Here is a 17,687-nt window from a genome sequence, read left to right as displayed (position 1 = left end):
CTTATGTAAGATTATTTTCATAGGTTTGCAGACGATATACAAATCTATCAGCACATAAAAAGAAAAAGAAAAGACTCAGTGCTGCCCTTTCCGGACAGACCAAAAGTCTTAAAAACCACACTTTTTTTTTTTTCTTAAAAAAAGAACAAAGTAGAACATGGACAAGTACATTGGTTGACTTGAGTCCAGTGGAAGATCTTGTCGGTATTTTAAAAGACAAATGAAGAGCAACACAACCCCTCTGGTAAGGAGCATCTCTGAAGAATGGCACATCTCTGCAGACATTTGTGCAACACTGGTGTCCTCCATGCTGGGGAGGACTGAGGCTGTCAGGTAATATAAAGGTGGGCATAGTATTGAAAAAATAAAACATTTGAATCTTAGCAATGAAAGGTGTACTCACATTCTTCTACTGAGGACTGAAATTTTCATGTATCTTGATGGAACACAAGGACAATAGGATTTTGTCTCAAACAACTTAACCATTTATTGTTTCACATTAAAACAGACAGGAAAATGTGTCAGTGGCGACAGAATACAAAAAACAAGTGAAGGAAGTACTTTTAGGTTTGGGGTTAAAATGTGTCACACAAACAGTGATACCAAAGCCATGTATCATAAATATTTTATCAGCCAACCGCATTGAAATTACATTTCATCTCATGACAGCACTCACAAAGCAAAACTTCAAGTGTGTTACATCAAAGTCATCTGATCTGAACAAACATCTCCGAAGGAAACTGAAATCTCTCCGGGTTGAACTTTTACATTAAACTGTCTTATAGAAGGCTGAAGCTTTACCTGACATGAAACTAGTCAGATCTGTTACTTCCAGATGTTACTACACTACAGAAACTAGTTTAATGTGTTAAAACCACCACAGAAATACAGATTAAAAATGAACTGGACTGTTGCTAATTTACATATACATGAACTCAATGTGAGGATTAATAAAATAAATACTTCATTCATGTGTAAACTTATCTTCACTACATTAAATCAGACCAACATCATCTCTTTCTACTCAGCTATAGAATAAATAACTAACATTAAATTACATATTAAGTCTTTAGTCAGAAGTATGATGTCTCCAGCTGTCTTTCTTTTGAAAATGCAATGTGTTTCTGTAATAGTTGCTATGTATCCATAGGACAGCTTGACAAATTTTAAAAGATCGTCTCACAGTCTGACATCTTTAAATCTACAGGACCTATTTTTACCCTGAAAGATGTGAATGAATGCATGCTTTTTCAAGCTTTGTTCCTACTGTTGTTCCATGACTACAGCGTCTCACCTGTGTGAGTTTTCATGTGACTTTTCAGTGTTGATGCTTTTTTAAATCTCTCCCCACATGTGTTGCAGGGGTAAGGCTTCTCCCCTGTGTGAATTCTCATGTGCACAGTCAGATCACTACTTTTACTGAAAGTTTTTCCACATATCTCACAAAAATATGGCTTCTCACCTGTGTGAGATCTCATGTGGACAGTCAGATCACTACTTTTACGGAAAGTTTTTCCACATATCTCACAAAAATATGGCTTCTCACCTGTGTGAGTTCTCACGTGGGCAATCAGAATGCTACTTTGACTGAAAGTTTTTCCACATATCTCACAAAAATATGGCTTCTCACCTGTATGAGTTCTCATGTGCACAGTCAGAATACCTCTTTTATTGAAACTTTTGCCACATGTCTCACAAATGTAAGGCTTCTCACCTGTGTGAGTTCTCATGTGGACAGTCAGGCTACTACTTCTACTGAAACCTTTTCCACATATTTTGCAAGAAATCAACTTCTCACCTGGGTGAGTTCTCATGTGGATAGTCAGAGTACCACTTTGGTTGAAACTTTTCCCACATCTTTCACAAGAGAACAGCTTCTGACCTGTGTGAGTTCTCATGTGGGACCACAAACACTGATAATAAGGGAAACTTTTCCCACACCTTTCACAGGAATAAGGTTTCTCACCTGTGTGAGTTCTCATGTGGGTGGACAAACCCTGATAGTAAGGGAAACTTTCCCCACATCTTTCACAGGAATAAGGTTTCTCACCTGTGTGAGTTCTCATGTGGACAGTCAGACTACCACGTTGACTGAAACTTTTCCCGCATGTTTTACATGAATACGGCTTCTCACCTGTGTGAGTTCTCATGTGGACAATCAGATGATTACTTCGGCAGAAACGTTTCCCACATATTTCACAAGAATGCCGTTTGTCACCTTTGTGTAGTCTCATATGGACTGAGTTGTCTACACTGTGACTCTGACTGCTCTTTCTGTTTTGACTCTTCTTTGGCTTCAGAGCTGCATTTCCAGTTGACCCTGAGTCGACATGCTTACTTCCTTCTTGATGTGGACTGTCCGCTACTGGCGAATTGTAAGAGAGGAGCTCGTCGCTGATTGGCTCTACTTCACTGTTGTCACTGTCTTCATCAGTAGGAGTCAATAGCAAGGTATCAGTTGTATCCGTCAGTACAATCTGCACTCCCTGCTGACTGATACCAAGTTCCTCCTGTTCATCTTTAGTCAGTGGAGGGTCTGGGTCGTTGTGGTCCAGACTGGTGCAGAGGTCCTCCTGTTCCTCTTTAATCTGTAGAGGCTCTGGGTCTGTGTGGTCCAGGCTGGTGCAGAGGTCCTCCTGTTCCTCTTTAATCTGTGGTGGCTCTGGGTCCTCCTGGTCCAGACAAAAGTTTGTCTCCTGGTTACAGAGCTGCTGATTAGCGAGACCAATGCCCTCTTTAAACACATGTTGCTGTGGGAGATCTGGAGGGACAATGGGGCACATGAGAAAGGGTTAGTAACATGATGATAAGGAAACAAACATCTGAGCAAAGATATTTAATCCTCTGACCTCCAAGCACTGTCTGGGCAGACACATTTTTCCCCACAGTGGGCTCATCCTTTACTGCACTATAAAGTCTTTCACCTCTATGGAAACAGAGCACTGAAATGTCGTCTGTGCAGTATGACACAGTTCTGACAGATTTAAACAAAACATGAATTTCTTTTACCACTACTTTTACAAAACTGAAAAAACTGCAATCAGTATGCACATTTATTTCCAAGTGCCCACAGGTTCTACCAACATTGGAAAACACGGTGACTCTACAAATTATAGATAACTATGTCCATTTTTACAACCTTGACAAACACTTTTTCACACTGCTATGCACATCAACTCTTTCTACTTTGAGCCATGCTGCATTTATTTTATTGATCCAGATTACTTTTTCTTTCTCAATCTCTCTTGTCGTCTCTTCTGTGCATCTGCAGTTCACTTGAACAGTCAATTTAACTTTTGTCATGTGGCTGTCAGTTGCAGCTGAGTCAGTCGTTGCTTGCCAGTTGTGTAGTTGTGTGTAGTTTTAAGTTTTGATACTGAATTTGCTGCTAACAACCTTTGGTGGATTATTGACTGTGACATGTATAATACAGTCATTTTGATGAACTGCATGTCATACATGACAAGTTCAAGGACCATCGGAAAGTTGAAAATCTGACAAGTCTTTCTGTTTTTACAGGCTGATCCATGGTTTAACTGAAGACTTTTTTAAAGATATTATGTCTTACAAATGGGTTTTGGGCTTCACATTAGCAGAGCCCTACAGTACGAGCAGCACATATGAAAGTGAAGCTTAAAGTGTGAAAAAGAGATAAACTATTTGGATTCTTGAGTTCTGACGCTATTGGTAGCAAAGATTAGTACAGTGGTCCCTTGCCATATCACGGTTCACTTCTCATGGTCTCACTGTATTGCAGATTTTTAAGCTGCATTTGGTATTGCGGCTGTTTCGCTATATCGCAGAATTTTGCGGTATAGATATTTTTCTATATTTATTTTTGTGGCGAGCTGCGTTGAAAAATGGTGCTGGAGGACAGATATATGCCTTTAATGCACTACACAACTGTCAGATGCTTTTATTTTCATGAAAGAGACAATGGTGAAATTAAAAATGTGGCACTAACATAAATCATAAAAATGACATTTAAAACCCCAACACCCCAAACTCCCATGGTGCATTGCAGCACAACAGTTCAGTCATAGCGACCGGATCTGCAATCACTACATTATTTTAATAATTTTTGCCGTAAAACAAGCATTTTCTAGCCTAAAATCATTGAAAACAATATTAAAAATATGTAAAAACTACTAATTTAAAACTATTAAAAGAATATTTAATCCAAATAAAATGTGTAGCGTACAGCGCTGGGCTGTGATTGACTCAGCAACCATGGCATCAGTCTCCTCTGTCTCCTGTGTATAGCAGCATCCAGCATCTGGCCTTGTCCGTTTCACATAAATGTTTGATCGCTGAACATTATGTTGCTCTGCAGTGATGTGCGGTATGTGGGGAGGGTTTATAAAGCCTTAAAATATAGATGAACAAGAAAAGCACTCAGAGAACGCAGTACTCTGCCAAGACTGTTCATTCCCTGACCTTGCGCTGAACACAGGCGTGTGTTATGTATCATATTTCATCATATTCAATGAAAACACATTTTTTGACCTGTTCAGAAAGACTTTTCTTAAATGCTGCCATGTGTAGTTATGGAACCAACATGCTGATTTGACACGAACAATTTTGACAAAGCACTTTTATCTTCAGACAACTTTTCACACAGATTAATGAGTGGCTGAGATCTGGTGGACAACAAGTCGTGTTCTGCAATGAACGCACACGCGTATTTTGAAAATCACAAACCTGGTCAGTCATTTATGTTTATGTTGGTTGCAGTAGCTGTTGCTCCCAGCAAACCAGTTGTGAGTTGCAGAGAGGACAGCAGCTCTATGGGTCTGACTCGTGACATGGTCCAGAAGCAAGCACCCAACATTCTGCACCAGCAGCCAAAAGGCTTGCCGTCTGTGTTCGCCAAGGAACGCAGTGGACTTATGTGATGATTGGTGTACGTTTGTCCTTCCATCTATTTGTCTGTGCACAACATTACTCAAAAAAGCGGAATAACGAATTTGGATGAAAATTTCAGGGAAGGTCAGAAATGACACAAGAACCAAGTGATTAGATTTTGGCAGTGATGCAGGTTATAGTCTGGATCCATGGATTTGTTCAATACTTCTGTATCATTGAATCATTGAGAGATAGCACCAAGGCATCACTGTAACCATGACAACAAGTGAATGCTATATCAGCTGCCCACTGATGATCACATGATTGTGATCCTACTACAAATCCACCGCTGAGGACTTATCAGTCTGAAATTATACAACAACTGAGCAGCTTTGGCAGAATACTGCGCTCTATGAGTGCCGGTATGGACTCAACTGCAGCTGGATCTCAACGTCTTTCTCAGACCCGCCCCCACTCTACTTCCCATTGGCTGGTGATATTAGTTTGGTTGAGAGCAAAAGTTGCGTTCCCCTCAATCCATTGGTAGACGAATTCGATTGGCAATGTACTCCTATCTTTCTTTTTCCGAGCCAAACATCGGCGCTACACGCCAGAAATCCGGCATGGTGCCGGAATACTTTAAGCCATGTATTTTATTGTTTTGTGTTTGCTTATTGCCCTGCTCAGTGTCCCAGATGTTAGTTCCACATTCTTATTGTTTCTGGTACAGCTGATTTAATTGCAGTACCGCGGGAGAGTCGGTAAAAGCCCCATCCATGTTTGTTGTGTTGAGTGGTGAATAAAACCTGTAGAAAATTATCCTGTGGTGCTGGGGATGTTAAGCACAGAAGACAACAAAAAGATTTGAGCATAAAAATGCAAGATAATTGTAACCCGCCTGACCCACAGCCCTGGAGACGAGTCAGTCGACTAATATTTAAGTGTTACAATATGGTCGCTTCTTCACAGATTTTTGTCTATCATGGGAGGGTCTGGAACGTAACTCCCGCGCCATGATAGACGAGGGACCACTGTGTACAAAAAAGGGAACCGCTTTATACTTTGATCAGTACACGTGGCAAAACCTACTTCATCCGTACACTTGCAGTCCACCTGGACCCCAGTAGTATTTCATCTGTTTCACATTTCTGTACCTGTCCATATACTCTCAATGTGTATTTTCCTAACACGTGTGTCGTCTACAGATACAAATATGAAAGAAACAATGAAATTACTATTGATTATTACAAACGTGTATTGCTTGCAATATTAGTGTAAGAATTCTTATCTTAATTATGAGGGCAAAATGCTGGTCTAGGAGAGGGAGAGGACGCTGGCGTGACTGGCACAAACCTGAACAATACTCAGAGTTAAATGAGGCCTGCCCTACTGGTTATGCCTACCTGGAGAGAGCCCGTACCACTGGCCGTTCAGGGATATGGAGGCCTGGCTGTGATATATCGGTCAGACATCCGATTGACCCCAGTGCCAGTACCAAATACATCCTTTGAGTGCCTAGCATTCAAATGCGAGCATCCCACTCGGGTAACAGTACTCCTGATTTACCGGCCACCTAAGCCAAATTCACTTTTTCTCTCAGAAATATATGACCTATTAATGTCGTTCTGTACTACAACAACAACAACAAATATTTTAATTCTGGGAGATTTTAACATTCATGTGGACTCCTCATCCAATCACATTGTGGAAGAATTTCTGCAAGTGCTTGACTGCTTTGACCTGAAACAGCACGTTGATGTGCCTACACATGACAGAGGTCACACATTGGATTTGGTGATAACAGACTCTCTTCCAGTGAAGAGCCTCCAGGTGTTTGACATGGGTGTGTCAGATCACTGTGCTGTGTCAATGGAACTACCAGCATCCTCACTACTTGATAAAAGCAAGCGGCAAATCTGCTTTAGGAATTTAAATAAAATTGATCAAACTGCACTGTCTGCTGATCTCAAAGAACTGTCTACAGACCTCACTACTGCTGAAGAAGCTGTGCAGTATTATAACACCAAATTGCACAGTCTTTTAGTAAGTCATGCTCCAGTAAGATCAAGAACCATCACTTACCTTCACTCAGCTCCATGGTTTACTCCGGAACTGAGGAAAGTAAAAACAGCTGGACGGATTCTTGAAAGACGCTATGTGAAATCTGGCCTTACTGTGCATAAAATTGCATATCGGGACCATCAGAAGCACTACTCCAGTTTGTTATCTGAAGCCAAATCCGTCTACTACTCCAATATAATCAATAAAAATTCAGGAAAATCAAAACAACTCTTTACAACCATAAATCATCTCCTAAAACCCAGAACATCCTCAATTATCTGTGCAACACAGGATCAGTGCAATAATTTCTGTGACTTCTTCTCACTCAAAGTGGACAACATTCGTGGACCTCTTTCCCGAACTACCCGCATACCCCTAGAATCTGTTACTCCTGACCACAGCTTTGCAGATTTTGTGGAGGTGGAGGTGCAGGAGATTGAATCAATGCTTCGTCAAATCAAACCATCAACCTGTGCTCTAGACCCACTCCCTTCCTTTCTGATAAAATGCAACACTTCAGCTCTCAGCTCCCTCATTACCACAATTATAAACTGTTCACTCCGCTCTGGTCATGTTCCATCCACTCTCAAAACAGCGCTGATCAAACCACATCTCAAAAAACACAACCTTAATCCTCACGACCTGGCCAGCTACAGACCTATCTCAAACCTTCCATTCCTTTCGAAGGTTCTGGAGAAGGTTGTATGTATCCACATACTCACTATACGAGAAATTCCAGTCTGGTTTCCGTTTAGCCCACAGTACAGAGACAGCCCTGGTCAGGGTCACCAATGACCTTTTGGTGGCCTCTGACCAGGGCTGTCCATCACTTCTCATTCTTCTGGACTTAACAGCTGCCTTTGATACAGTTGATCACAACATCCTTCTCCACCGACTGCAATACAATATTGGTCTGTCTGGTACTGTGCTAGACTGCTTCAAATCCTTCCTGGCAGGTAGAACTGAGTATGTGGTCCTGGGGGATGCCAAGTCAAGACCCCACTTTGTCACCTGTGGGGTCCCTCAAGGGTCTGTCCTTGGCCCCACCCTCTTCAACATCTACATGCTCTCCCAGGGCCACATCATAGGCAAGCATGGAATGTCCTTTCATTGCTATGCCAATGACACTCAGCTCTACCTGCACACTGACCCCAATTCCACTTCGGCACCATCAGCCCTGATGGCCTGCCTGGAGGAGACAAGGGCATGGTTAGCAGAAAACTTCCTTTAACTGAATGCTTCTAAGACTGAAGCCATTCTCATAGGGACCCCTCACCAGCTCAAATCCTCTCCCATCTCTGCTATCTCACTCTCTGATTTCTCCATTCCTCTCTCTTTCTCTGTCAGAAATTTGGGAGTCATCTTTGACCCACATTTGTCATTTGAACACCACATACATAATCTCTGTAAAATCTTATTTTTTCATTTAAAAAACATCTCAAAACTTCATCCCACTCTCTCCCCCTCCGATGCTGAGAAGCTGGTTCATGGCTTTGTCTCCTCCAGGCTGGACTACTGCAATGCCCTCCTCGTCGGGATCCCCACAAAAAGCCTCCAAAAGCTTCAACACGTGCAAAACACCACCGCTAGGATCCTGACGAGGACGCCCAAAGACGTACACATCACACCTGTCCTCCGTAACCTCCACTGGCTTCCAATCTCAAAACGCATCCAGTACAAAATCTGTCTGCTTGCCTACCAGTGCATTCATGGACATGCCCCGGACTACCTCTCAGAACTCTTAACCCTTCGCTCCACCTCCAGACAACTTCGATCCACTAATACCAACCTTCTGTGCACTCCAAGATCCAACCTGAGAACAATGGGCGACAGAGCGTTGCAGACAGCTGCTCCTGAACTGTGGAACACACTACCACCACCCCTGAGGGCCCCACAGTCCCTGGAGTCATTTAAGAAAGGGCTGAAGACATTCTTATTTAAGCTCTAACATATTACTACTGTTTCTAAAATGTTTCTTTTAAATGTATTGTAGCACTTTGAGATTTTATATGTAAAGTGCATTATAAACTAAAGGTATTATTATTATTATTGTTATTATTATTATTATTATTATTATTATTATTATTATTATTATTATTAAGAATTCCTGAACTGAAATGAAACACAATGCAACCGAAGCAGTCATCACAAGAGCAACATAACACAAACATACATAAATAAAATATGTACAGTCTGGCTGGGGTCTGCATGGACCTCAAATGATTTATTTTTATATATATATATATATATATATATATATATATATATATATATATATATATCAATCAATCAATCAATCAATCAATCAATCAATCAAGATTTATTTATAGAGCACTTTACAACACTCAAAGGTGACCAAAGTGCTTTCCAGTTAAAATCAAACAATAAAATTAGAATAAAAGCAAATTAAAAGAAAGGAACAATAGAACACATGTCAACAAATAAAATCAAAATAAAATAAGATAAAATAAAATAAAATGTCCCCGCATTACTGAGTATTAAAAGCCAGTCTGAAAAGATATGTTTTGAGCCGGGCTTTGAAAAGGCCAAAGTCAGTGATGGTGCGCATGTCAGGGGGCAGTTTGTTCCAAAGTGTATATATATATATATATATATATATATATATATATATATATATATATATATATATATATATATATATATATATATACACCACAAATCTAGTTGGAATCAAATAAGCTTTGGTTATGTGATGGCAACTATGTGGGTGACAACTACTTAAAGAAAATAACACATATAGTGAAATGTGAGCAGACAGGTGAAGTGAAGACCACATTACACAGTGGTCTATTCTAAGTGCAATAAAAGCTTCCTAACAACTGTTAATTCATCTAAAATCAAAGTTGTATGGATTTCAACTTCAACCATCTGAAAGTCACGACAAAATATCCGTAGAGAACAACACCCAATAACAGTGGATCTCAGGGAAACACTGCTGGAGTCAAACAATGAAAGTCAATTTCCCCTGTGTCTTATACACTCTGTAGGGTTCATGTTGTGTGTTTACACTTTACAAAACACATACATTAATGCTATGTATTGCATTAGAAGCCTAATTTTCTTGAAAGCCCCTAAAAAATAATGTAGAGCTCCGATTAGGATCTGACATTAGTCACATTCCTTTGTTAGTTCATTCAGACCATCATAGTTTTACATACCTATTCTGTGCAATCCTAGCTGTGGTTTCCAGATGATATCCTTCAGCCTGCGTTGATAATTGATCTCTTCATTGAACTGGCCGTGTGTTTTATTGGAAACTCTCAATATTTCTCTGGAAATTTCTTCACATTTGGATTTACGCTGAACCACCATATCAGCCTCTTGCATCTCCTGGTTGCAGAGATTCTCCTCAGCAAGAACATTCTCCTCCTGGACATGTTGCTGTGAAAGATCTGGAAAGTAAAATGACAAAAGAAAAAGGTTGCTAAAGGTGACGATAGGTGACACACGTCTGAGCAAGTACAGTTAATCCTCTGAAGCCCAAGCATTGTCTGGGCAGTTTTTGCTGCTGTCACATTTTTAGTGCAATATAAAGTCTTGCACCTCGATGGAAACAGCACCACCATGGCCAAAAGTAGAGACAACTCACAAATGTCTTCTGTGCAGTATGACAGTTTTGGCATGAATTACCATTAAAATGTATAATATAATTAAAATGGGTCTGCGTCATACTGTTTGTGAGCCATGCTGCATTGATGTTATTGACTTGATATGTTTTATTTTGCTGTCAATCTCTTTTGTCGTCGCTTCAAACACAGTCTGCATGTTAACTGAAAACTTTATTGTAGAATTTTTGTCATTTGACTGTAGGTCTGAGCTAAGTCAGTCTGTCTGTTGCACTTAAGAGCACCACATTTTTTTTTCATCAAGAATCTGGTACAAACAACTATTTTTTGGTGAATTTTTGAATGACACGTAGAACAGAGTCATTTCAATGAACCATGTGTCACACGACGAGTAGTTTCTGATAAATGGTGTAATCTACGAGATTATTTTGAAAAAGATAACATGTTGGCTTATTTTGCTGGAAATAGACATGGTTCTTATGACAACGCACACATCAAACACAAAATGGATCAATTCAACCAGAAATCAATGTTGTATTTCTGTACATTCCATGTGTATTAAATCACCATACATTATCTATAGATAAAGGCAAACGTGGCTTTCACACTTCATTAGGACAATTATGTATATTCAGTCACCAAAGTAAGTGAGTTGATGTTTGCCTGATGTCTTTGGGATTATTATGAACCCTGAAATTTAAAGACCACCATGGAGTCGGTATAGAAATGTGAAAGTTATCCTGCTGTTCATCCACACAAACCGCAGCTCCTCACTTTACTTCTATCAGCTCATTCAGACCATCACAGTTCCACAAACCTGTTGTGTGTAACTTTATCTCAGGTTTCCAGATGTTTTCCAGCAGTCTGCGCTGACGATCGATCTCCTCCTCGTACTGGACGATGGTTTTCTCAAACTCTGTGAATATTTCTTCAGCAGCAGCAGTTAGTCGCTGGTTGATCAACTCTCTCAGATTCTGGACTGAACTCATCTTTAAGTGATAAAATATTAATCTGAGACACGACAAAACAACCGTCTATAAAAACATCCACACATCAGTGAAGCTAATGTTTACAGCGGTTTGACTAAGCTAATGTTAGCATTAGCAACGGTTTGGCGTCATTTCCGCCGGATATTTTTAATCTTTATTTTTTTTGCTTCCGCCTTCAAACTAAAACGGTAGAAGATTTTTTTTATCTACTTCACGTACTCGTCGAACTGGACATTATAGTTTATTTTGAATGATAGCTGTCATCTGAATGTACTTTAGCGACAAAATGTCATGTCGATAATAATAATAATAATTGTATAAACCTTTAAATTCATAACTTGTTTTAAAAGTAATGTTAACCTTTGAAATTACAAGTACTTGGACATGAAGTGGCACATTGTGTGGAATACTCCTTTAATAAACCATTTAAATTAGAAAAAAAATGTATTTCATGTATAACGAAGTTGCACACTTTTGTGATCATCCATTGCAGTAGGAGGTTCTGCCACAAGTGTGGTCCTACCAGTGCAGTCTTGAAAGTCACATGCTATTGGCTGCTGCAGTCAGGATGATTGGTGTTACACTGCTGCTCTCTAGTGCAATCAACATCACATCACATCACAATGATTTATTCTTACTGCCAAGACTGCGGCGTCAAAGTACTGCTTCAAATACTGCAATACTGTTACTGTACAAGTCTGTCAAACTGCTACCATCTGCAACAACACACTGCACCTAGTTTTTTCTTACTTGTGCTGCTACTGACAAGACACTACTGCCACTGCGACTGCTTCTTCTGCAACTAATGTAACTACTTCTATCTTTTTAAGGCTTACCTGGTGTCCTCTACCATGACTGATCCTTGTTTCTTAAGTGGTGGATGGAACCATTGCTCTGGTGTCCGGAAATTACTGGAATTTAGATTTGGATGGACCCAGACTGTTGTTCTTTTCAAAATGAAATATCTGGATCCTTCTGTTATCTCTAACTTCACACCAATTTCTAAGTTACTTTTTCCATCCAACGTTTTGGGAAGAAAAGTATTTTTTATTCAGCTGCAAATTTTTTAACCAGAGCATTTATGAAATATTTCTGTCTGGTACTAAACCATGTCACAGATCTGAAACAGCTCTTTGAAGAGTTTTTAATGACCCACTCTGCTGTTCTGGTGATTCTCGTCCCAACTGCTGCCCTCAACCAATCAGGGAATCTTTATATCACACCTTGAACACTTCATGGTCATGGACTAAAGGTACTGTCTTCAAACTCACTCACTCACTCTGCTCACTTGGTGGGTCCCTCAAGGCTCCATTTTGAATCTTGTTTTGTTGTATATACTCATATAAGATTATATTCAATGGTTTGCAGATGATATACAAATCTATCAGCACATAAAAAGAAAAAGAAAAGACTCAGTGCTGCCCTTTCTGGACTGATCACAAGTCTTAAAAATCACATTTTTTTTTTTTTAAAGAAGGAGGACAAAGTGAGAAATAGGACATGGACAAGTATATTAGCTGACTTGAATCCAGTAGAACATCTTTTAGGGATTTTAAAAGACAAATGAAGAGCAACACAACCCCTCTGGTAAGGAGCATCTCTGAAGAATGGCACAATATCTCTGCAGACATTTGTATAACTGTGGTGACCTCCAAGCTGAGGAGGACTGAGGCTGTCAGGTAATATAAAGGTGGGCATAGTAAGTATAGACAAAATGAAAGATTTGAAGCTCAGTAATGAAAGGTGTACTCACGTTCTTGTACTGAGGGCTGTCATTTTTATATAGCTTGATGGAACACAAAGATAATAGGACTTGGTCTCAACCAGTTTGTTTTACTTTTAAACAGACAGGAAAATCTGTCAGCAGCAACAAAATACAAAAAACACACAAACAGTCAAGTATCATCAACATTTTTTCAGCCAACCAGACTGAAGTTACAATTCATCTCATTACAGCACTCACAAAGCAAAACTTCAAGTGTGTTACATCAAAGTCATCGGATCTGAACAAACTTCTCTGAAGGAAACTGAAATCTCTACGGGTTGAACTTTTAAATGAAACTGGCTTATAGAAAGCTGAATCTTTATCTGACATGAAACCAGTCAGGTCTGTTACTTCCAGATGCTACTACACTACAGAAACTAGTTTAATTTCAAAAAACCACCACAGAAATACAGATTGAAGATGAACTGGACTGCGGCTAATTTACATACACATGAACTCAACATGAGAATTACTAAAATAATAAAATACATTCATGTCTCATATTCACTACATTAAATCAAACCAACATCCTCTCTTTCTACTCAACTACAGCAGAAATTGATAACCAACATTAAATGAACTATTAGGTCTTTAGTCAGAAATATGACGTCTCCAGGTGTCTTCCATTTGTAAATGCAATGTATTTCTGTAACAGTCGCGACATATCAATAGGACAGCTTTAAAAGATCCATGTCTCACAGTCTGACATCCAGTAAACTCAAGAATCATTTTTGAAGTGGTCTGAGTGTGCTTTAAATATACAAGGTCTAATTTTACCCTGAAAGATGTGAATGAATGAATGAATGAATGAATGAATGAATGAATGAATGAATGAATGAATGCATGCTTTTTCAAGCTCTGTTTCCACCGTTGTTCCAGCACTACAGCTTCTCACTTGTGAGTTCTCATGTGACTTTTCAGTGTTGATGCTTTTTTAAATTTCTCCCCACATGTGTTACAGGGGTAATGCTTCTTACCTGTGTGAATTCTCATGTGGACAATCAGATCACCACTTTGCCTGAAAGTTTTTCCACATATCTCACAAAAATATGGCTTCTCACCTGTGTGAGTTCTCATGTGGGCAGTCAAGCTCCTACTTGTACTGAAACCTTTCCCACATGTTTTGCAAGAAATCAACTTCTCACCTTGGTGAGTTCTCATGTGGATAGTCAGATTACCACTTTGGTTGAAACTTTTCCCACATTTTTCACAAGAGAACAGCTTCTGACTTGTGTGAGTTCTCATGTGGGACCGCAAACACTGATAATAAGAGAAACTTTTTCCACACCTTTCACAGGAATAAGGTTTCTCACCTGTGTGAGTTCTCATGTGGGTGGACAAACCCTGATAGTAACGGAAACATTCCCCACATCTTTCACAGGAATAAGGTTTCTCACCTGTGTGAGTTCTCATGTGGGCAGTCAGACTACCACGTTGACTGAAACTTTTCCCGCATGTTTTACATGAATACGGCTTCTCACCTGTGTGAGTTCTCATGTGGACAATCACATGATCACTTCGGTAGAAACGTTTCCCACATATTTCACAAGAATGCCGTTTGTCACCTTTGTGTAGTCTCATATGGACTGAGTTGTCTACACTGTGACTCTGACTGCTCTTTCTGTTATGACTCTTCTTTGGCTTCAGAGCTGCATTTCCAGTTGACCCTGAGTCGACATGCTTACTTCCTTCTTGATGTGGACTGTCCGCTACTGGCGAATTGTAAGAGAGGAGCTTGTCGCTGATTGGCTCTACTTCACTGTTGTCACTGTCTTCATCAGTAGGAGTCAATAGCAAGGTATCAGTTGTATCCGTCAGTACAATCTGCACTCCCTGCTGACTGATACCAAGTTCCTCCTGTTCATCTTTAGTCAGTGGAGGGTCTGGGTCGTTGTGGTCCAGACTGGTGCAGAGGTCCTCCTGTTCTTCTTTAATCTGTGGAGGCTCTGTGTCTGTGTGGTCCAGGCTGGTGCAGAGGTCCTCCTGTTCCTCTTTAATCTGTGGTGGCTCTGGGTCCTCCTGGTCCAGACAAAAGTTTGTCTCCTGGTTACAGAGCTGCTGATTAGCGAGACCAATGCCCTCTTTAAACACATGTTGCTGTGGGAGATCTGGAGGGACAATGGGGCACATGAGAAAGGGTTAGTAACATGATGGTAAGGAAACAAACATCCGAACAAAGATATTTAATCCTCTGACCTCCAAGCACTGTCTGGGCAGACACATTTTTCCCCACAGTGGGCTCATCCTTTACTGCACTATAAAGTCTTTTACCTCTATGGAAACAGAGCACTGAAATGTCGTCTGTGCAGTATGACACAGTTCTGACAGATTTAAACAAAATATGAGTTTCGTTGAACAATACTTTTACAAAACAACTGAAAAAACTGCAATCAGTATGCACATTTATTTCCAAGTGCCCACAGGTTCTACCAACATTGGAAAACAGTGACTCTACAAAGTATAGATAACTATGTCCATTTTTACAACCTTGACAAACACTTTTTCACACTGCTATGCACATCAACTCTTTCTACTTTGAGCCATGCTGCATTTATTTTATTGATCCAGATTACTTTTTCTTTCTCAATCTCTCCTGTCTTCTCTTCTGTGCGTCTGCAGTTCACTTGAACAGTCAATTTAACTTTTGTCATGTGGCTGTCAGTTGCAGCTGAGTCAGTGGTTGCTTGCCAGTTGTGTAGTTGTGTGTAGTTTTAAGTTTTGATACTCAATTTGGTGCCAACAACCTTTTGGTAGATTATTGACTGTGACATGTATAATACAGTCATTTAGATGAACTGCATGTCATACATGACAAGTTCAAGGACCATCGGAAAGTTGAAAATCTGACAAGTCTTTCTGATGTTTGCCTGATTTCTTTGGGGTCTTTATAAACCCTGAAATTTAAAGATCACCATGGAGTCGGTAGAGAAATGTGAAAGTTATCCTGCTGTTCATCCACACAAACCGCAGCTCCTCACTTTACTTCTATCAGCTCATTCAGACCATCTCAGTTCTACAAACCTGCTGTGTGTTGTGTTATCTGTGGTTTCCAGATGTTATCCAGCAGTCTGCGCTGACGATCGATCTCCTCCTCGTACTGGACGATGGTTTTCTCAAACTCTGTGAATATTTCTTCAGCAGCAGCAGTTAGTCGCTGGTTGATCAACTCTCTCAGATTCTGGACTGAACTCATCTTGAAGTGATAAAATATTAATCTGAGACACGACAAAACAACCGTCTATACAAACATCCACATATCAGTGAAGCTCATGTTTGCAGCGGTTTGACTAAGCTAATGTTAGCAACGATTTGGCTTCACTTCGCCGGATGTTTTTATCTTTTTTTTTAACTTCCGCCTTCAAAATAAAACGGTAGAAGTAAAATACCGTAACGTTCAGTTAGACTGTAACCAGGCCTGGAGTGGCTAATCGGGAGGACCGGGACGGTTCCCGATGGGCCGGTCTGATGTTTGAGCAGCGAGGGTCGGTGTTTACTTTTTGTTTTGTTTTGTTTTGTTTTGTTGTGCCGGTGTTCAGTCATGGCACCGGGCTGCTGCAGCGGTCCCTCAGCCGCCTCCACTGCAGCTCTGTTTTCCTTTTTTTGCAGACGCATCCTGACGTAGCACGTCCCTGCACACGGTCAGAGGTGTCTGAAAGATGGAACATAGAAAGAGCAAGGGTGGGGAAGAATTAAAAAGAGGAAGGCTCTGGAAACACATGCAGCCAAATGTGCTGAAATTGTAGACTTTTTCACTAAAACGAGCTCGTGGTTTGAACACAAATCGACAAATGAGGACGATGAAACGGGTACGACAAGATGTTGAACTTTTCCTGCAAACCACCGTTCAAGTTAATTATCAAGTCAGTGAATTGTGTGACGTTGTGGAAAATAACATAACATTATATAATTTAAATAATAGTGTGATGCGATGCCACATAACTGGGAAACTTTGTCTTGTAGCCTCTCAGAGTCTGAAGAAAGATCCAGCACCAAGCAGCAGAGTGGAGCTCATTGAGAGCATATTATTAGAATTAATATAATGAAGAGTATGATGTAGACCTGCTCTATATGAGAAGTGCCCTGAGATGCTGGATGATTCAGCACTGCATTGATGAAACTGACCTGAACTGATCAGAAGGCTTTGAAAAAAGTGGAGATTTGTGCTGAGAATTATGACCATTTTAAAAATGTGATTTAGTGTCAGAAGCAGAGCCAGTAGTGATGAAGGGATTACTGCTGTCAGTATGGAAATAACAGGTGAGCTGTTGTAACGGAAAGTGTGAACAAGCAAGCATTAGTTCCAATATAACCACTTTCTATGCTCAAAAAATAGCAGTGACCCGTTTTTTTTTTTTGATCATTAAAACTAAGATAGTAAATACACAAAGCCCACAACTGAAAGGGAATAGAATGGAAGTAATATGAAATAAGCCTGCAAAT

At 40.1% G+C, this 17,687-nt stretch overlaps 1 protein-coding gene across 1 annotated transcript; it reads right to left on the bottom strand.

Annotated features, from left to right (window-relative positions):
- Window positions 1–462: 462 nt before the first annotated feature.
- On the bottom strand, window positions 463–16,578 carry LOC111563876 (zinc finger protein 26-like). Its single transcript, XM_055014361.1, has 6 exons — window positions 16,269–16,578; window positions 14,143–15,355; window positions 13,236–13,251; window positions 11,311–11,527; window positions 10,086–10,319; window positions 463–2,761 (listed from the first exon to the last, which is right to left on the bottom strand). Exons 1-6 carry the CDS (start codon window positions 16,438–16,440, stop codon window positions 1,281–1,283), a joined length of 3,333 nt encoding a protein of 1,110 aa, XP_054870336.1. The 5' UTR covers window positions 16,441–16,578; the 3' UTR covers window positions 463–1,280.
- Window positions 16,579–17,687: the final 1,109 nt, after the last annotated feature.

This window comes from Amphiprion ocellaris, chromosome 10 (genome assembly GCF_022539595.1).
Source record: "Amphiprion ocellaris isolate individual 3 ecotype Okinawa chromosome 10, ASM2253959v1, whole genome shotgun sequence".
In the NCBI taxonomy this organism is placed as follows: Eukaryota; Metazoa; Chordata; class Actinopteri; family Pomacentridae; genus Amphiprion; species Amphiprion ocellaris.
This window is presented reverse-complemented; position numbering and strand designations above follow the sequence as displayed.